This window comes from Chlamydotis macqueenii, chromosome 5, assembly GCF_036417535.1.
Source record: "Chlamydotis macqueenii isolate bChlMac1 chromosome 5, bChlMac1.mat, whole genome shotgun sequence".
Lineage (NCBI taxonomy): Eukaryota > Metazoa > Chordata > Aves > Otidiformes > Otididae > Chlamydotis > Chlamydotis macqueenii.
The window spans coordinates 35,844,622-35,866,167 of NC_141560.1; the positions used below are offsets into that span (position 1 = coordinate 35,844,622).

The window sequence follows — 21,546 nt, forward strand, 5'->3', positions numbered from 1 at the left end:
TCAATATAAAGGTCCTCACACAAGAGCCAACTGCTTTCATAAATGAAAGAATTTGCATTGTACAAAAGCTGGAATAACTTCACACCAGTAGCATGATTTGCATGGTTTTGTATTCCGAAATAGTTGACTATGAACCACCTGTTTCCCTTTGTACCAGAAAAATGGGCACAAAACATAGCTGCGAATCTCCACACTAAGACAGACATTCAGTCTTCTGTAAAACTGGAAGATCTGGCAAAAGCAACTACTTGCTAGTTCCAATATGTAAGCTTTGCACAAATTAGTTCCAAGTTCCTACACACAAAAATATCCACTCTTTCAAGAATAATAATTAAAAAAAAAACCACGCCCAAATAAGTACTGTAGCATCTGTCTTCCAAACTTATCTCTTTAATGCAAAATGCATAAAGATCTCTAAGTCCAAACTTACCTACTTCAGATATCAGAAAATGCAAATACAGCCTGCTTTTGTATGGTATAATGCAGTAGGGCTCAAGTCACTTAACACAGGGCATGAGTACTTTTTGTCCTTTCCTATTCTCCCATCCCTCCTGCACCCCAACTGTTAAAACTGCAGCCTCTGATAACAATAAGGCATCCTACAGAAAGATAATTTTAATTATATCTCACTGCAGAACATAAGTTCCTGGAGGGCTGATGCTATTTTTTTTAATACCAATAACAATTTCTAAGCGCTATTAAGTAGCCTGGTATGGCAGTACCTGTGTGAGGGTGCTCCACTGTAGAATACTCTCTACTAAGAAAGAAGTGTAACTCCTTCAAAATGGAGCTATACATAGTCATTAAGATATGCTAGCTTATTTGTACCCAGCTAATTAATGAGATAGTTTGCTGAAGAGTGGAGACGGAAAAAAGCTATCAGCAATACCTAAACTTTGATTCTTACATTAACAGACTATTGGGGGATTTTTAGCTCTGCAGAAAGAGGCAGTTTGCCAGAAGGCTTCTTGAATTTCTGTTCAGGGGATGGGCAAGTCCTAGTTCACACTTCAAATGAAAACCCTTTCAGCAAAACTGCCTCAAGTACTCTCAGGGAACATCGAAGCAAAAGACATACTGTTTTTCAAATACATTAATTTCCTATCAAGTGGTATAACACGAATAACAGCTTTGGTGAGATATCCTTCATCCTCAAGTACATACATGCTTCACATAACAAGAACATACAGGAAAAAGGATTAAATTCTGCCTGGATCTTTTGACACATCCTCAAAACAGCATTTTAAAAAAGTATCACATAAAGATTAGTATTTATGCACATGATTGTTTATAAACGTAATTCTTAAATTCACCGAGACAACTACATGGAGTTACACAGCTATTAAGATATTTTACTCATGTCACCTTTGAGCAGATATCACACTATAACATTCTATTACAGCAAAACTGATTCTTGGCCATTAGAGAACTAAAGGGCATACAACAAACTGAGCCTGAATGTCAGCATGAACAGTTTAAATGAGTTTAAGATCATGACAGAAAAATAATTTTATAATGGACAGACACCAGGATCCTGTTCTTACAGTCTAGTAGCTGCCTGAAAATAGTAAAAAAATAAGGCACAGATACTAATGACAATGTTTAATACTGTATTGTTTATGCTGTCAAAATACAACTTTTGGCAGTTAAAAATAATGCATTATTTTATTAGGTATTTATCAATAACGATCCTCAAGTCAATCTTACCTTGCCACTAGAACCAAAAAAGGCACCATCCACAGTTACAAACTGGTAAATCCATGGCCACATGCAGAATTCATAATAAGCCCACATATTAACATCTACAAGCAAGCTGGATTTTTGAATACTAGAGTATTTCACTTGAAAAAATTACGATTACCTCTTGTATTACCAGAAATAAATGGCCATGAGTTACTTCATTTTGTCTACTAAAAAAAAAAAAAAAAAACCAAAACCAGGAGAAAATAAGATCTGAGTTTCCATCACCTTTACAATATTCTCCTTGAAAAATAATCTAAGTTTCAGCAATTGCTACCCAAATTATGAAGCTAGTATTTATGTTACTTTTACATTTAAGTGCTCAACAGAACAGCAAAGTAATACATGAATGTCATCATACTGTAGTTCCTTTAAATTTGTAATTGACAGCAAGAACATTTGAAGATTAGTAAGTTCTATCCCAAACTCTTGAGTGTGAAATATCTCCAATGGTACATAACAATTCCAGCAAAAATAATTTGACTATGTGCCTATCTTGAGATTGTCCCACAGAGTTCTCAGTTTTGGGATGTCTCATAAAACCTTCCCTGTAGCTGACTGCACTGGGAAGTGCAAAGCCTTTGGTGGTTTAAAAAATATTCAAATAAACAAAAGCACCAAGTTCTGATGACAGATTTTTAGTTGGCCTTCAGAAGTCAGCAATAATGATATGTAAATCAAATACAAAATGAAGCAACAGGAGGCCTAAAGCTGTTGACCAGTACAAGAGTTTAAAATTCATTTATTTCATTTGTAAAGCAAAAACCACTTAGGGCAATCAAAAAACTTCTCCTGCACATCAATAAAAGTGCATATGCTTAATGCTAGGTATGAAAACAATCCTTTTAAGTACTTAGTTTTTTAAGGAAGTAGACTATTTGGTGATACATGCTGCGCATGTATTTGTTTTAAGTGAATAGCTGGCACTTCAGAAGTTTAAATTGGAAAAGCATGCTTCCTAATCACAAAATAAAAACGGCAATAGTAAGCATAAAAATCAAAACTCCCTCAGAGCTATTAAGCTATAGCTTTTAAATTAAAATAGTACAGGATAGCAATAGGACAGTAAAAGAGTTTATAGCTGTATTTTCAATGCTATTGTTGGTATGAATTTGCCATCATCGATCAGGCCAGAACTTGATTAATTTTGCAAAAGCTCTTTGTCAGTTTCTTAAAAGAGGTAGTATAAAAAGGGTGTGATTTGAATAACATGGCCTCATCTGGCTGTAAACATTTCAAACAGACATAAATATCCATGATAAAAAGTACTGTGGAAGAGATTATTCTAGAAATTGTTTTTATGAACTTGGAAAGAAAAAACAGTAGATACATTTAATGTATTTACTTATTTGCATGTAGTTTAAATGATACAGAACAAGACTACTGTGTTAGAAATCCACATACAATATAAAAACATGTTAGACAAATTCACCATTCTGCTGACATTTGCAATAACTGTTTATCCAAGCTTAACTTCAGGTATTTATAATATTTTTCATACACGAATCTTTGTATATGTGCAATGTTTCATTAACTACACAATGTGAAACCCTGATTTTTGTAGTTTTTCATCACAATCTGAACATAATAGCTATTTGCATCTTAACACATTGGCTTTTCAAAACACTAGTAATTAAGGCATCTTTGCTGTATAGCTTCTCAATAGTGCAAACAAAAACTGTCTTTAATAATTTCATTAAAACATAGAAGTAACCGAATATTCCAAAGGTGTATTTTTTTAATGTAACTGGAAGATAGTTGTGCATTTTGGAGTTCTCTTGTGAAAGAAACATTTAAAAGCTCTTACTGCTGATTGCTTTTGTTGTTTCCTTATAACTGGTTCTGCTGTCTTGTCTTCATGACAGTGTAATTCATCTTCTTTTATGCAATATTGTAGTAAAATACAGTAGCATTTAAATGAGTACCTAGTAACTGAGTGAATCCCAAATGCAGCAAAGGCATACAGTTTTCATAGTGCACTTTCACCTCACTGAAGTAAAAGTTGCTCCTACTAGACATTTTTCCACTTCAATGTGAAGTAGATTGTTAGGGTTTTGTTAGTGGTTTCATCAAACAGCTTGACAGTTCAGTTCTCTTCTGCCAGTATTTCTTAAAAGGCTTTCAGAAATAGTATGTATTTCAGGGATACTTTAGGGGACTGTTCCACCACATAAGCACACAGTTTCCCAATCATGTCAGTGTAGCTGTAATAAATAAGCATTTACATCCTAGAAAGAAAAAGAAAGGAGAAAGTGTTTGTCACATTACTTATGGCTGCAACACTGACTGCATGTCTGAGGCAGGGTAACCAATTAGAACCATAATACAAGAGTAATTATGTTTAGGCCAAATTTCAGAACAAGTTATCTTCAAGATTACTTCCAATTAACGCTTTTCAATGGCATTTATTTATGTACTAAAACACCTGCAAGAACAGTGGGATTAGTTTCTAAGGCCATCAATTTAGTCTGTTTTTCCTCTGCTCCCTGCATGCCCAGGAAAGATAATCATCATCATGAGATCACGTATTTGAAAGATGTTTATTAAGAGTTACATTCCTTCACCCCATCACTCCAACATTCTCGTACTACTCCTTTTGCTCCTGACTTGGTCAGGTGGCCTTGGTCACAATTTATCTACATTAAGTAGGCGGCAAATGAACAGAAAGGGAACCTGAATCCTACAGAAACAAGCTGACACTGGCTATAACTGCTATGTTCATCTACCAGAAGAACTAGGCAGTCTATATTATAAGCTCCCATTGCTCTACCAGTTGGGAGTTAGAACTCAGTTCTTCTGCATCTCTGCTGACTGACACTCTACGATAAGTTTGTAGTTATCCTTGTAGAGACATGAAAATTGAAGTCAGAGGTGCACAGCAGTCCCAGAAGAACAAGAAATAACTTATTTGATACATCAAAATGACAAATTCTTTAGCCACAGAATTACAGATTCCGTAAAGCTCCTTCAGATATAAGTAAAGCATGCAATCTCCAAGTTCACTCAAATCCTAACCAAGAGTCTGCTTTAAGCCCTTTCTCACTGTCTACCTTCAATGGGTGAAGAACCTTCTCAGCGCAACTCTCAGTGCTGAACCTCAGAAAGCCATCTTTATAGATATGAGCATCATGAGCAGCAAATTATGCATTTACCAGATATCCTCATTATATTACTGGCACCCCAATGTACTGAGAAAGGCAAACAGGGATTCACTTCAGATGAAGATACTTCCACTCTCCACACACTCTTCATTTTCTAAGCATTAGGCTAGCAATAAGCTTTAGAATTTAGTATGTTGTCCCTTGTCCCAGTCACCTGATGTGCAAATACTAACAACGTTGCTGGGCTAAGATTCTCCATGCTGCATTACACTCACAACAATGGGTACAGTAGATTTCAGAGAAAACATCTGTCCTTTCACAGTCTACCTCCTCATCTGGGCCCTTTTTAACATAAATTCTAAGGTTTATTACTATTAGTTATTCTATTATTAAGGATATGGTTTCTCTGTAAAGAAAAGGATTAAAACATTCACTGTTAGCATTCTAAACCACACTACTATTAGCCTAGGGAATCCACTCCAGACTTCCGTAAAAAATGTGCAATATACTTAGGCATTAGTGGAAAATCATAGAATCATAGAATGGTTAGGGTTGGAAGGGACCTTCAAAGGTCATCTAGTCCAACCCCCCTGCAAGGAGCAGGGACATCTTTAACTAAATCAGGTCGCTCAGAGCCTCATCCAACTTGGCCTTACTAAACACAACTGGAACTGGATTACCTTAGCTATATTACCAGTATATCCCGGAACCAGAGTAAGATGATTCTCCTGTTCCCATAATCCACTTAATTGTTGTTTTAAAATATGAATATTCCTGAAAAAGAATGAACACTACTTTATAATATACATACATTTCAGTAGAACTTGTTGACTGAAACACATGATTAATACTGTATAGAGGCTTAGTCTATACGACAGATATTGTCACAATATCAGAAAAATGTTGATCCAACTTCTATAGCATCTGTATAACCCCTGATGTGACTATGTTCTACATTTATTAAAACTCCAGTAAAAAACCAAAAACATGACAATCCTTAAAAGTAAGTTTCCAAGTACTTCTTTTAAGTACTTTTAAGCTTTTACTTTCAAATTATAGTTTTTTTTCTTTTGTAGATAAGGTGTGCTTCTACTGATCAAAGTCAAAACAGATTGAGACGGAATAAGCTACAGAAACACATTTTAAAATTTCCCAGTACTATACTCACCCATCCTCTGCCTTTTCTGTATGTGCAGATAGTTCTGACCACCATCTTTTAATGACAGCCTGAAGCCAATTTAGACCAACTATCACATATCTGTAACAACACAGTTTACACATTATGCTTTTTTTCCTCTCCTTGTCCACTATCTACAGGTCAGCTAAAGTGTCAAGACAAATTGGTAAGCAATTTCAAAAGCAACGCTTTCTATTCTGTAAGAAAAAAATCTAGATAAATTTGCAAGTTTAAATACTTGCCTATGTTTTAAATTTCAAAGTGGCAAACTGAAGCTCTTAAGTTGAAAAAGCAGAAATTCTTCAGGTATTTTGCCTGAAAACTTTGCCTTGATTTCATGTTATAAAGCATACTAAACATCTCGGTGCTATTCTGTTTTACTGTTTAGGATAAATAAATCTGCATAAGGGCAAAGCCAGTCCCCATCTTGTCCTTAACCTTGCAGAAAAGAGTTTTTGCACCACTGGTTTATTAGAGGAAAAAGGTTCACAGGAATGCTCCCCTTCAGGTAGGTGTTTCCTGAGAAAGGCAGGGTTGGGACAAGGGGCTTAGGCAACAAGAGTGAGAGGACTAAACACCATTAATTTCTAGGGCACTACATATCCAGGAAGTAACTGTTTTGAAAACATCCAAACTGATACTTACTCTTCATATTTGCTTTTAAGCAGTGATTTCACTAAAGGCAAAAGATCTACGCAGCAGCCAACTGAAATATATGGTTTTTCCTCCTGTAAACTTAAAAAACAAGATGTTTCAGAAGTGCTTGAACTTCAGCACGGTCATAGCAGATTCTTATGTCCCACTTTTTGTTTGTACCTGTTTGTAAGCACAGGAAGGCAGTCTACTACTACTCCAAGATCCTGTATCCTAGAAACATTAAGAACAAAATCAGAAATGTTACTAGTAAAGTAGGTTAAAGTATATGCTTCCACTATGATTCAAAGTGTAATAAAGTTTAAATATTTAAAGAGCCCCTAAAAATACTGCAGCATATTTGGAATTGCTACCACTTTAAGAATATAAAAGAAGAGACACTCAGTTTACCTCACTAAGTAGGCTACCAGTTCACTTATACTTCTCCTTCTCCAAAAGGTTAAAGCTACGTTCAGCCTGAGATTCCTGCTGAAAAGAACTTGAGCCATAGTTTCATGATCCTGAGAAACCTGTGTATTTTCAAAAATATAAAAGAAGTTTACCAGAAGTTAAGTAGCCAGCAACAAAATAAGCTGCTCTAATACAGTGATTTAGTATATGAAAATACACTTTCCTACTGTATGCTGATGAGTTTGTTTTAGAAATTGATCTAACAATGGTATTAAACCCAAAATTTCCCTTAGAAGGGGGCACAAATAGATTAAGACTACTCTATCCCAAAGCTACAAGGTCTACAGACACCTAAAGCGGGGTATTTAATAATTAAATAGAGCATTCATGAGCATCAAACCTGTAATACTCAGCAACTTTAAGAACTTTTTACTTAGATGCTTATTAATTTTGAGAATTTAAACAATTCAGACACAAGTAATTACATTTATTATTCTGAACCTTGAAAGAAAAGGTTTCTGAAAAAGCTTTTCTCGGAATTAAGTTTAGGTATTTTATTACAATCTTGGATCGAAATGAACACTGCAGAGCCATCCACATCTCTCAAACGAGTTAAAACAGTCATATGTGGCCAGTCATCGAGTCTTTAGTATCTCAGATGATGAATCTTCCCCAGTCTTCATTTCTTTACCCTTCTTTCCACAACCTCTTTATTCTAGCTATTATGCTGCTCCTTCCTTGAAATCATCAAATTCAATGGACTCTCAGGGCTCTCTATTCATGGCAGCCCACACTTAAAGCACTAAGAAAAGACAGCATGACTATAGTCTTTCATCTGATCTTTCTTGCCATGTCTCACTTTAAACACTTGTGGGTCTCAATGGGTGAAACACATCTATGGTGACAGAAATGGAAACTTCAACCTTAAGGGACTTAAATGGCCTTCAGTGTCATAAAACCTGTTTCATTTAAATATCTGACATTTTAGACAGTTTCAGAAGCCCTGCAAGTATTCACTGGGTTTCATCAAGCAATCTTAAGACGAAACATAGTCTTACACGAACATTTAAGTTAGTTTCGTAGACACTAAGCTGATACTGCTATTGAAAATAGTCCTATCCTATCTCACCAGCTTATTCCCATCCATACACTAACACTTTCACACTTCTATAAACATGCATGTGGCCATGTGTCATGTCAGAGCATGAAAGCTAACCAGGTCAAAGCAATGTTTTCTCTGGTGCTAGTACAATTTCACCCCAGACTAGCCTGGCAGATCTGAGCTTCTGTGCCGACACAAGCACAGGGAAAACTGGCAGGACTACTGCTGTTGGCAACTGTAGTACCGTAAACTTACAGATAAAGACTGTAAATCACAAGACCTGAGCCAATCTGTATGTTAAGAAAATTCACCTCTTTGAAAACTTTCACAGCTAACCACATAAAGAAACTACCAGGAATGCTTTTATTTTAAACTGAAGTTTCCTTAAACTCCACTTACCTCTGAAAAAAACCCACTATATTTGGATGAGGAGCCTTCTGTTTGAGATGAGCCAGCGTCACCAGAATTCAGCAAGTGTGTACGACTGTCGTGAAGTTTTGCTGGCAGATTCCCTGCACAAGCCAGTTCATTTTCTTTATTTGCCATGTCACAGCCCCTAGATTTAGGGAGCTGTTTCTTTCTGTAACAAGGTTTTGGAGTATAACAATGAACTTTTCTTTTACAATATACTACTTTGAAGAGAGAGAGGGGACTGGTCACCGTTTTTCCAACTGTTATTCTGCAATAATAAAGCAGTATTTTAGTGAAGGTTGCTCTAAACCTAAGCAATACTTTGTGTTATTAACTTAAAATATATCATTATGAATTCACTAGTCAACTTGCAGGTTACTTAAAACGTTTTATCCCCCAAGATATACCTTCATTACATTTGGATTATCAGAAGTAAGAGCTACCACCAATATTTTTATCCTCCTTTTATTAATGCAGAGACCCATTATTATGGAAGAGGACACAAGAATCAAGTATTGTTAGAAAAATTAAGACCTATCTTCCGTTTGTGTCTGCTTGGGTGCTGTAATAGATTTGAACCGCTTCCTCCTCCCTGCCTCCCTCTCACTTGAAACTTAAACTCTACACAGCACAGCCCTCCTACCTGTTCGTGTATGAAGCCAGCTGTTTTGGAGATTTCTTACCCTGGGAGAAAGGGAAGAGAGAAGAAAAAACCTGTGTTACTAAAAAGGCTCAAACACTCCCAGTTTGTCACAAAAGTCCTGCTTTACCGTGGCCTAAGTTTACCACAGATTCCCTCCCTTCCACTCACTCTTCCTTATCTGCACACTACATTAACCTTCCTATAATCGTCAAGTATTTCACAGTGACCTATAGATGGACTAGCTCTGCCACAGCTGTCCTTGGAGCACCATGGCCAGCTGTAAGCTCGGGGTACCTTTGGCAAGAGGCAGGATTGTGACATCAGAAACAGATTCTTTAGTTACTAGGAAACTAAGACTGCCACTAATAGAAAAAGGCTACTGGAATCCGATGGTAAAATTGCGTTACTCGTCTCACACGTCTCATTCAAGGTTGTGCCACACAGATTAGCAGAACTTTTGAAAATTAAGCAACACAATTTGAAGAGTAATTTCTAAAGACTTTTTTTATACCGCAGTCTTCAATGTTTTAGAGTATCATATAATGAAGATGATTTGAACTGTGACATTCTGGTCTATTTTTTTCCATTAGTAAACAAATTATTAGAAATAAAAAAGCACTAAGATGTTCAAGTTAGAAATACCTATTTCCCTATAAACAAGTACTACACTCATATACTGACGGCATTTCAACTTGAAAATTGATATTATTGTTAACATTTACATTGTGCACATCAGCAAAAAAAATATTATGATTTTTTTTTGGTTAACACTGAGTCATAAAATCATGTGAGTTTTAATACATAATTTCAATAAGCAAACAGAGAGGATATTGGCATCTTCACCACTGTCTGAAGTGTTTACCTCCCTAGTGCTTCCTCCATACTCTACTGCCTTACTCTTCACGCAGTAACAGACATAAGAGGTTTGAGAAAATGTTTCTGACTAGCAAGAATCCAGTGAAAGTATATGTGTTACTAGACAATGTGGCAGATCAAGCTGTACAACAACAAGACAACAGGTCCATTTCAATGCAGGTATTTCACCTACCCCACCTCTCACTTGTGCCATGCAGCTCTCTTGGCAAGAAAGAACTTCTTGATAGAATTCCTCTACTGAAACAGTTCTTGGCTAGACTGCAGAAAAGCAGGCATGAGTAGAACTGTATCGGTACCTACTGCTCACGTGGATGATACGACGCATGTATCTGTGCAGTCACTGCCTGTGCCTATTGCAATGCATAGTTTTCATAAAGTAATTGCTGTTCAAGCTAAAACTCAATTGCACATTTAAACATGAAATGCCCAAGTCTGTGCTTCTAGTTTTAGACTGCTGAGAACTATGAACTTCATCAGAGGAAAAAACAACCCCCCAAAAAACAACTTACCTCCTTCATGATCTTTTTAGTGGAAGAAGAGATTCTTTTTCTGGGGAGATCAATGGGATGACCTTCAATATGCAATAATTTCTGTTTTCTAACATTGTGGGCTTCAGATGCCATAATCTCTCAAATCCCTGTTTTCAAGGGAAAGATATTTAGTTATATTTTTTTAAAAGCATTCAGTCAACTTTCTTCAAATGCAGCTGGCAAAACCAGTTAAGAGAATTCAACTATTCACAAGATGTTCCGTCATATAAATAATACAAGATACTATCTTTTAGTAAAAGTTAGCTGAAGGCCTTATCATTAGTAACATGCTGATGAACACTTCAAAATTAGTATTTAGTTTTAAAAAAAAAAAAAGGAACAAAAACAAGTCCTCCGAAAGAAACAGAGGCAGAGATCTTGTTTTCAGACCAGCTTAGTACACCTGCACTGAGGGGCACCATTACAGACAAAAATTCAAGTAAAAAATAAGGCAATTTATGAGAGTGTTTCCTCCACATCTCACACTACAAATTTCATCTGTCAGCTAGAGAAAAATAATTGGTCCCACAACTGTTTCCAAGTGAGGAAACACAGCTAAATAAAAATAATCCCTGTTTTTAAGGAAGAAGGCAAACTTCATCAAAACAGCAAAGACTAAAAAATGGAAATGAAAGATCACCTCTTAATTTATTGGCAAATCCACTCCCCATCCATTTTTCTCAGCATATAACTTTGGCTATTCTTCATATTAATAAAATCTTTATTCCACAGTTAATCATAAGAAAATGTCTGAAGTACTTTGTCTTGAAGTATGCAAATATTTCTATAAGAATCAAAACCAAGGCTGAACAGTTGTACATATGGCTTTGTATTTTTTGTAAATGATTCAGAAAATCCATTGCTAGAAACTGGATTTAAAAATTACATCATCATGGAGCACTATCCTCAAAATGTTTTAGGCAAGACATTCTACCTTACTTTTAAAAACCAGCCACTTGCTCTAATTTTATTGTTTTTCCCCTAAATAGCAAAACTCTGGTCCCAACACGACTGCCCCAATCTCTCCCCTCCATCTTCAGTACCAACTATCCTATCCCTTTTCCTCTATGCAGCAGACTTATCCTATATTAAGGACTTCAGTATTAAAAAAACTAAGACACTGAGCACTGACAAAGCCAGATGGGAGACAGCTTATTAGCCACAGATCTTTCAATGCAGTAGCTAAAGGCCATCAAACAAAACAAACAGGTGGCAGGCTCAAAACAAAGTAGAAGGTGTATTCTTCACATAACACATTAAATTCCATAATGTAGGATATAGTGGAAGAAAAAAAAAAAATTCTTCAAATGCTTCAGTTTTCTTTAGAACAGGATCAGTACTGAATAATTTCATTTGATATCTCTCTCAAAAAAGGGAAGACTTACTGACAGAAAACCTTAAGGGGAACAAGGAGCCCTGAGACCAACAAATTCAACAAGCACTGCCTAACAGCAGCATTATCTAGGGCAAGATCTTTAAAAGTTGTTGGTCCATACTTTTCCAAAAACAAGACTGGCTTAAGATTGGTTCATTAACTTCACTCTTTTCCTGCATACTACAGGATGGTGACAGAATAGTTGTCACTCTGTGAGTTCTCCACACTTTCAAGGCTTCCAGCCATTAGGCTTAAAAATAAATAGTAAAGAGGTGGTTTTTTTTTCCTGAAGTTTGTTCTTGTGATTTCTTCTGAACAACTTCTCTGCTTATTAGACTGGTCAAAACCATTAGTTGGACTCAAAATGGGTGATACACTAAAATTTGAACTTGGAGCACAACATAAAGGCAAGCAGCTGAACTTCCGAAGAAAAGTGCAGCCCAACAACCCTAAAATCCAAACAAATTCAGTCTTATATTCAGGCTAATGATGAAGGCAGAAAGCTAGGAGGAAAAAAAAATCCTGATTTTTTTTTTTTTTCTTCCCCCCATCCCCTGTTTCAGAACATTGCTGAGGGGAAAGCAATAAATTCCAGAAGATCAGGGAGGACAACTTGCAACCACCAGAGCTAAATGCCATAGAATCATCCTGTCAGATGCTAAAAAATCCAGAATCTCTGTCCCTGAAGAATCATTTTTTGCGACTAATCCCGTGACACACAGACGGCCTACAAGTCTTCATGCAGAACAGTGACCTCTCCTTACTTGCTCGTTTAATAAATGATCTTAAACTACCCTCCTCTTTCATGCTAAGCAGTAAGTGAGATTCTGATCTCCAACATATAAGAGAGCACTGTTAAACTAGAACGCTTTTTACTTAATAGAAGTGTAAAATATCAGAAGGCTAGAAAGAAATGTCTTACCAAAGAAACTCAAATAGCATATCAGTGATTAATATTGGGCTCTAAAGAGCTCAAGACCTGCATTTCAGGTATTTTGAAATGTACTATCTGAACTGGAGAGATATTATCTTGGAGGGAAGGAAGTTTTCTACAAAAAGTTGAATGTGTCCAAGAGAAAAAAAATTAAGACAATTACACACTTTGACAAATTCGATGCAAGAACATAATGCTCCCTAGCCTCCGAGCTGAAACAGGAAAAAGACAACAAAACTATAAATTCTTTCTTTAAAGACAGAGAACAGAAACCCTAAAGGCCAACAGGTGATCAGATATAAAGGACCATCTCATGAAGTAAAATCCTTATGTCTGCGTTCACTGTCCTACAGTTTACAGAGGTTTCCATAGTTTAACTTGTTTTGTGAAGGTCTCTGATGATGTAGCAGCCGTGAACATGTAAGCAGTAATGAAACAGCTGTGTTGTTAACCAAAGTGCAGAACCTCTTTAGAGCTAACAGAGCACCTAAAGAAATCTACATGTGAAAAAACAGTCAGTATTTAAAGACAGCCTCAAGGAAGATCCAGACTGACATCTCCTGTGCAGATTAGTTAACAATGTAATCAAGAATAGAACTAGTGGACACGAATAATATATTGGGAAAGATTCAACCTGGCTCTTGTGAAGGCAAGTCCTGCCTTGCAAAATTAACAGAATTCACTGAGAGGATGAAGTAGTACAACATAGATAAAGGACAGCTAAATGACAGCCTACATGAGATTCAAAACAACTTCCAGAAGTTCCTCAATTAAATCTCTTGAGGAAACTAAGTACCAAAATGATAAAAGGTAAAGTTTTTGCATGGAGAAATAGCTAATAAAGTTGAACTGTCTAAGTGGTTCCCACACTGAAGGTGGCCACAATGGGAATCCCACAGAAAATCTGTATTGGTTTATGCTGTTTGATAGTTGTTATGCTGTGACACAGATTATGTTAGAAAGGAGATGAGTAGTTAAATGACAAAGACCACCGATAATACAAAGTTGTATCAGACACTGAAGATGAGGGCTAACTGAACAATTAGAAACAGGCTGTGACGTACAATAAGCAGAAAGCAATGATTATAGACTAATGTAAAGAAAAGCCTGTGTGCTGCAGGCATGAGGAATTTCTGCATTCCCATACAGAGTCACAGATTCTGAGCTAATAATTGCCATGCACAACAAGATCTGCATATATGACAGTTTACTTTAGATCATTTGGATTGCTTAGTGCTCCATATGGATCAGTACATAGTTAAAAGAATAAATAGAACACAGTTGTGAGAGTGTATAAAACTAATTTATGCCTATATTTCAAATAATGATTGTAGGTCTAGTCCTCTTCCCTTAAAAAAAAACCCAACCAAACACCAAACAAGCAAACAAAAAAAAAAAAAAAAAAACAAACCCACCAAAACCAACACAAAACTCAAAAAGCTTCCAAGTGAAAAAGAGCTCAAAGTCAAGTGAAAAGAGGTATGGAACACTTTCCATACAACAGCTTAATAGATCAGGCCTTTTCAGTCTGGAAAGAAGGCTACTTATAATAGAGACGGGAAGTAAGACAAAGGCCTACAAATGAATGGCTTGGTGAAGTTGCAAAGAGATTGTTCAATGTCTCGCCCAAAACCAGAAAGAAGGGTCAAAAGATACTAGTTGAAGGCAGGTTCAAAACTAACAAAAGGGCGTGGTCTTTGCACAAATTACAGTCGAGCTTAACTTGCCACTTGATGTTGTGGACCCAAATGTTGACATGGGTTCCAGGGTAGACTGTAAAAATTAATAAAAAAAGAAACACACTGGAAGTGATTAAATACAGAAGCAGAATTCAGGTAGCCCAGAGTCAGAGCAGAACACAAGCAGAAGAATGTGGTACATCTAAATCTAATACTGCTATAATAAACTTAGCCCACATCTCAAGAAACCTGCTTCCAAAGGCTTAGTAACACATGATAAAATGGTAGCTGGCCAGCAATTAAAAAGACAAATGCTAGAGCATGGAAGGCACTTTACAGGGCTCTTTATAACTTTCATTTGTCATCCAATATCACATATCATCATCTAGAGATAGCTAATTAGATACTACCACCTACTGTGATTTTGGGATATATGCAGAGGATTTTAAAATTGGCATTAGATACTAATTTGTAAGGGATCAAACAATCTATCCCTTAATGTCTTGAATTTTTGACTATTCCCTTGTGATAAGCACAGCCAGTTATATTTGTCCAGAACAATCTGTTAGATCATCTCATTAAGGCCAACGCAACTCCTTTGCTTGACAGTTTTTAAAATACACTAAGGATAGCATTTTTGTTACTTCAGGCCTTCATCATACAAGCCTGAAATGTTTTACAACTGTAACAAAGTAGACTACAAATCAGAACAGATATGCACAATTCCATTAAGATGACAGGCTCACATTCCACCAGTTTCCTCCATCCCATGGGTGACTTCTTGTTGCAGATGCTAGCCCTCCTTCCTCCCCTTTTACTCTCCTCAACTTTCAGGAAACAGAAAGGCTACAGTAGCAGCAGCTGCATATCCTGATAAATCGGCTCATTTGTCCCCACAGTCAATAGACAGTGCCTGTGCAAAGTTTTCTTGATGGCTCTACTGCTATTTTCTAACTCTGATCTCTCCCAGATGCAGTACAACTCTTCAAGTCATACCAGAACCAAGCAAAGAAAGTCAGCACTAAAAGGCTTTCAAGTGCATATCTATCAAAGGCAAGTATTAACAGCTCTGCCACTCCCTCCCATCGTCCCATGTTCTGGGCACGGCCCCCAGAGAGGGACAAACTTTTCTTCGCATGTTATGTAATCTACACATGTATTAACATAACATGAATTTCTGACAGAACACAGACTGGAGTATTTTGCATGACAGCAAAGCAAATGTAAAATAGCTAGATTTCTTAAGCCATCAGCAATACCCTTTAAAACAAACTTTCTTCCTGTTCTACTCTTCACACAAATTCTTAACAGCTATTTTTTCCTGTAGCGTTCCACGTACACTAGCCATCACGGATGTTCTTGTGATTCTCCCCCAGCCCATACTAAATCAAGTGCAAGTTCAAGAATGACAATACTAAACTCAGAGGAAAGAATTAATTAATTGTTGCTTCCCAAGGAGGGGAGTATATGTATACATCAAAAAACCAGTAATAGTCAACTAATTTCAGTAGTCATTATCAGATTTAAAATGCTAACGAGAAATTTCCAAGAATGGTTATTCCAAATTTCCTTCCAAAAGGGTAATTTGTCTAAAAAAATAAATTAGCACTATCTTATGATGCAGAAGTGATTCTGTAAGTTTGGCATTTCCCTTCATTTTAACTCTGACAAGTGTTACAGAATCCATCTGTCTCTCATTTTTAGATAACTTCTACATCCTTTGAATATAAAATAGGAATATAAAAAAAAAAACCACCAAACCTCCTTTCTCCTTTTTAGTAATTTACGCCCCGATAGTTCACCAGGTGTTAAATACTGGCAGGGAGTTCAAGATTCTAAGGAGTACGTTAATACAAAATTTTTCTGTAACACTATGAAGTGTTTCTTATATGCCAGCAGGACACAATTTTTTAATGTGCTATACTTGTGAGGCTATTTGTTGCAGGTTAAAGTTTCATGTGTGGACAAAAATTACCAGAATTTAATTAAATTTGCAGTAAAGGCAAATACTATTTGAGTAACTAGTTACAGTAAGCCAGCTTATTCCTACAATTTAAGCTCATTTTCCTATTACTCTTATATATGGAATTTGTATGCAGCCCACTAGCACAAGCAGTCATAATGAAGCTCTGAAAACGACCACAAGTCAGAGTTCAGTTAAGTTTATTTAGAATGAATCCAGGTGTCAGCTAGCTCTCCTTGTGGAGCTAGCCTAGGAGTCTAATAACTGAATCTTATTCACATTTTTGAAAAAAATATTTTCTAGGAAAAAGTCAAATGAACACATATCCAGTTTTCTGCATCTGGAGGCACCACTTAAGAGATATGTTAAGCTGCCATAATATAACACTACTTGTCAGTGTTTTAGTCCTTTCTAAAGTCTTCCTTTACTAATGAAGTTAGTTGATTTTCACTTATGGACATTCCAGGAATAATAAGGTTGGAAAAGTTCTATTATTAACATTATCTGAGAGTTCTTATATAGTTCCAATACACTGAAGCTCCGACATTAATATTTTACACAAGCTTTATGAAACTACTCACAAAATTAAATACAGTAATTTTTTTTTTCTATTCATTACTCAAACCAAAGACTTTCAAAAACCTGCAACAAGAATTTCAAATTCAAACCTGGAGAAATACATAGTGGAAAACCCCTCAAACTCCAAACTTAGTGGAGGCATGGGTAGCCACCTCATCCCCACTTGGCTGAGGAGTCTGTGCCTACCTTTCACGTAAAAACCACACGCACTGATAATAAGGAATTAAAGTGACAGCTTTTGACTAGAACAATTTGTTCTTTTCAATCAGCAAGGCCAAAGAGGCATTAATCTGCCTTCTGTTAGGCTTTAATTCTACTAAACATGGGTACTATCCTTTTTTTTTTCCTTCCCTGATTACAGCCAGAAAATAGAAGGAACAAAAACCAGAGGAGTGGGAAAAGCAAAATTAATGTTCCAAGAGGAGACGGAAGAAAGCTGTTTTTAAGCAAACTGACTTAACCTAGCTCCAAAGCACAGCATGACAAAAAGAGCAACAAAAAGTCTCTAAAACTACCTCCCAATCTCTCTTCTTAACAGATCTCACTATTCAGAATTTCTTTTAGATCTACATTCAAAAACATGCCAAACTACTCTAGCACAACAGTGGGAAAAAAAAAATTGGAAGGTTTTTTAACAAAGGCATTAATACAGCATCTGATCTTCAGGTATCTGAAGATTCCCCCCCCCCCCCTTTTTTCCACACTGGAATCTGTCACACCCAGGGAATAAAGTCTGTCAGCAGGCCTCACACCCAGCTTATTATCCTCCCTTTCGGTAGCACTAAAACCTTTCCTACTCTCCTCGCATTTACCTACCATTGCATGCGCATGCTTTGAGTTGTGGCTGGCGTCACCATTTTAGAAAAAGCCAAAACTGCAGAAAAAGCGTGTAGGGCGAGGCAGAACTCGCTCGCTGCAGACTGCAAGTACTGAAGACAGCGGTTCCGCAGGCCGGCCGGCGGGCCCGAGGGTGTCCCCGCACCGGCGCGGCCGAGGTCTCGGCGGTGCCGGGCGGGGGAGGCTTGGCGGGGCCGCCGCGGGAGCGGGAAGGAGGGAGCCTCGCTCTCCCCTCCGGCGGCGATCCGCCCGCAGCCCCCGGCCCAGGCCACACGCCGGGCGGGGCGCCCCGGAGCCGCACCTGGTCCCAGCGAGGAAAAGCGCGGCCCGGGCCGCGCCGCCCGCCCCGCTCCGCTCCGCTCCCCCAGAGCCGGCGGGGAGGCGGAAGGCCTCGCCGAAGATCCCTCCCGTCCCCGGTTTCTCAGCGGCCGGAGACGCGCCCAGGGCCAAGAGGGGCCCTCTGCCACTATAGCGACCCCGCCCACGGGCAGCCCGCAGCAGCCTTCACCCCAGGAAGCGACCCCCAGAAAGCCTTCACCCTCCCCCTCGCTCACCCGCTGCTCATGGTACCGGGCCGGGCCGGGCCACGCCGAAGGGGGAGGAGGAGCCACGGGGACCTACCGCCAGGGCCCGGCGCCCAGAGCCTGCGCCATTCAAACGGCGCCGCGCTGCATGCTGGGCCGCGCCGCACCACGCCCCACCGGCCGCGCCGCCGGCACACGGCGCCCTCTTGCGGCCACGCCGCCCGCGCCGCCCAGCCGCCGAGGGCGCGGCCACTGCCTCACGGCCCGCCGCAGCGCCCCGCCCCGCCCCGCCGGCCTCCGGCGACCGGGCTGCTCGCTAAGCGTCTTAGAGCCGCCGCCTCCGTGTTCAGCGGGGTCGCTGGTCAGGGCAGGTCTGCTTCCGCCCTGGCGTGCAGGCTGCTGCAGCTGCCCGATCTCAGGCTTCCTTCGGTCGTTTGCTGGCCGAGTGCGGCCCCCGTGCCTCACCTGAGCCGGTCGGGTCCAGCTTCTTGTTGGGAAAAAACCCAGCACCTCTCCGCCCGGAGTGCGGGGGCTCCTCGGGCCCAGGCTGGGTTCAGCTGGCCTCCTCGCCTCCCGGGTTGCGCCCAGCCGCGCGGGTCGGGGGCCCTGACGCCGCAGGAGCCCCTGCGGGGGAGGCACAAGCGGCCGGCGGGGCCGCCTCCGGCGTTGTCGGTCGGAACTGCAGTTGTCGCTGCCGCCGGTGCCGTGAGGACCGTGTTGCGTTCCGGCTTGGTGCTGCTCAGCACAAAGAAAGCTTGCTGATGTCCAGTGATCCTTGAATATTTATATTCTATCAGGAAGCTCGCAGCCCTCCCTCTTCGCCGTCTCTGCAGGATACTGATGACGGAGTGCGGTTTTGAGCGTGCAGTGCTCAAACTGGTTGAGAAATCCATGCTAGCTCCAGATTACAGCTGAGTGTGAATAGCTTTAGTATTCTTGAGCCTTGGGTGTTACTAAGATTCCCTCTTTGATCCGGTATAACATCTCAGAACATACCTAAAACCGATGAGAAAAATGGCTTGGTTTAGTGATAAGTGGAGGGAAAGGTGAGATTTATTCCCCGTCTCCCCTCCCTTTGCTGCTCCTTCCCAGCATAAATTCTGACCTGAAGTGTGTTATTGTCTTATGCCACCTCACAGCATCCCTGTAAAATAGAGACTTCATCTGTTGCTATTATAAGCGTATAAATTTGGCCTTGACTTTTTTTTTTTCACCCAGTGTACTTCAGGTCTCGGTTCTGGGGGACCAGAGGGCAGGCTCTGACAAATTACATCCTTTCTTCAATATGTTAACTGGGCATGGCAATTTAAATTGTAACTTGGTTATTAAAGCATTGCCTCAGTATCTGAACAACTCCAAGACTGAATTTAATCAGAGGCTATGTTACTACTTTTTGTGACCTGATACCAGCTTATGACACGAAACTGCTATACAAAGAAGGCATTTGATAGCATTAAAAATGCTGTCTTCCAGCACCTGTCTGCCTGCTGCAAATACATAATCAAGTCGTTAGGTCAGGCAATGTTTCATCTCAAAAGTTTCATAACTGTATTGATCTTAAAAGCCATTAGTCTTTCACATCATCATTCTTTTTTTTTGACCCAAAATGCCCTGGTGCTTAGGAACCCATTCTAATTTCCAGTCTAAATTTATTCATGTCCTGTTTAATCTTCTCATGCTGATATTACCCTATAGTTTAAACAGCTCTTACCTTCTATCATGTCTGTTTGCCATAAGAGAATAATTTTATCCTCTCAACAACTTCGTTTTGCTAGCCTAACAGTCTTAGTCTCGTATTGCAGGATAGGCTTTCTGTTTGCTTAATCATCCTAATGTCACTTTTACCTTTATTTTTGCAGATGTTGCAGTTTCAGTTCAAGCTGTCCTGTGTGCATAGTGTTTAATATATACATGGTTCTCTTACTCATCTGAGCACTTCAGCCGTACATATCCAGGTACATATGGTCAATAAGGGTTTTTAGAAATTATTTTCTTTGAGCTGTCCGTGCTGACAAAAAAAAATTATCAAAGGAACCAGATCATAGGTTGTTTTAGAGAATGTGACAATTACCAGGTGATGCACGCTTAAAAATGCTTGGGCTTTCCAAAACAGACCTTTCTTATGAAGTTTGTTAGGCGCATATATTTAGATACCAAAGGGATTTTAGAAGATTGCCAGCTAAATGTGGCTAGGTTGGATGCTGTCGCTAGACTGTGGCAGAAATAGCAGAAGTGCTTCTTATGTGGTGTGATCCTATGTTTAGCTTTTAAGGGGCAGAGTAACTGGTTTGTTCAGTTAGGGTTGCCAAACAGAATAATATTTTTGTTACTGGGTCTGGTTATTAAATACCTCTTCTGAAAAGAAGTTGTTCTGCAAGTCCACATAGAGGTCAAATTTTGCGATAGTAATATAATTTCTGTCAAGGACCCAGTTGCATTTTCAGAAGCACGCAAGCTGTACCCTGGCTACTTAGCAATGACCAGGGACCATCTAGCTGCTAAAATTAACAGGTTAAACCATCCTAGGGCTCAGCTGCAGTCATGTCTATTAAGAATTCCCACTTCTTTTATGTATCTTCTTTTGATTCTGTTTTTGATATACATTCTCTCACCTGTTTTATATCGTTACCTGGGCCTGGAAAAACAGTCCTCTTAGCTCAGCATCCTAATACCTTTTCTAAATACCTTCCTTAGCTTATTTTCTTTTAGCTTGCTTTTTGCTACTGTCTTCTCTAAATTAAAGAAAAAATCAGTTTCTTGTATTAACTGCAAAGTACTGAAAATTAATATTCTTTTTTAAACTTTCTTTTCCCGATCCATGTTCCTTTTCATGGCTTTTTAATTTGTCTAAATTTGACCAGTAGAGGAAACATCTAATGTTGCACAGTGCTAATAGAGGGGTGTCAGTATACCATACTTGTAGGATACTTTCAACATGTTTGAAGTTTATATTAAGAAAATAGTACTTCTCTGACATTGCATATTTTGATCCTCCTGCAAATTTGCTACCTTGGTATAAAAGGGATTTTAG

At 38.9% G+C, this 21,546-nt stretch overlaps 2 protein-coding genes across 3 annotated transcripts in view; both read right to left on the reverse strand.

Moving 5' to 3' along the window:
• The window catches only part of LOC104485794 (fibrinogen-like protein 1-like protein), a 187,223-nt gene that overhangs the window by 48,478 nt on the left and 117,199 nt on the right, over positions 1-21,546 (reverse strand). The gene's annotated exons all lie outside the window — the stretch shown is intronic.
• Positions 1,598-18,653, reverse strand: KATNBL1 (katanin regulatory subunit B1 like 1). Of its 2 annotated transcripts, XM_086749885.1 has the most exons (10): positions 18,546-18,653; positions 10,604-10,731; positions 9,219-9,259; positions 8,564-8,843; positions 7,063-7,181; positions 6,835-6,885; positions 6,664-6,753; positions 6,010-6,099; positions 5,522-5,615; positions 1,598-3,968 (listed from the first exon to the last, which is right to left on the reverse strand). In XM_086749885.1, exons 2-10 carry the CDS (start codon positions 10,715-10,717, stop codon positions 3,936-3,938), a joined length of 912 nt encoding a protein of 303 aa, XP_086606011.1. In that variant the 5' UTR covers positions 10,718-10,731; positions 18,546-18,653; the 3' UTR covers positions 1,598-3,935. The 2 variants fall into 2 exon arrangements, with proteins under 2 accessions (XP_086606011.1, XP_086606012.1); XM_086749886.1 differs by lacking the exons at positions 10,604-10,731; positions 18,546-18,653 and adding an exon at positions 10,267-10,291.

Excerpts from the sequence above, each read along its gene's own strand:
- KATNBL1 (XM_086749885.1), bottom strand. The coding sequence starts at position 10,717 with ATGGCATCTGAAGCCCACAATGTTAGAAAACAGAAATTATTGCATATT. Across the intron at positions 7,182-8,563 it reads ATAGTGGGTTTTTTTCAGAG|GTTTCTCAGGATCATGAAAC; the intron begins GTAAGTGGAGTT and ends GAAAATACACAG. Across the intron at positions 5,616-6,009 it reads ACAGAAAAGGCAGAGGATGG|GAATATTCATATTTTAAAAC; the intron begins GTGAGTATAGTA and ends ATTCTTTTTCAG.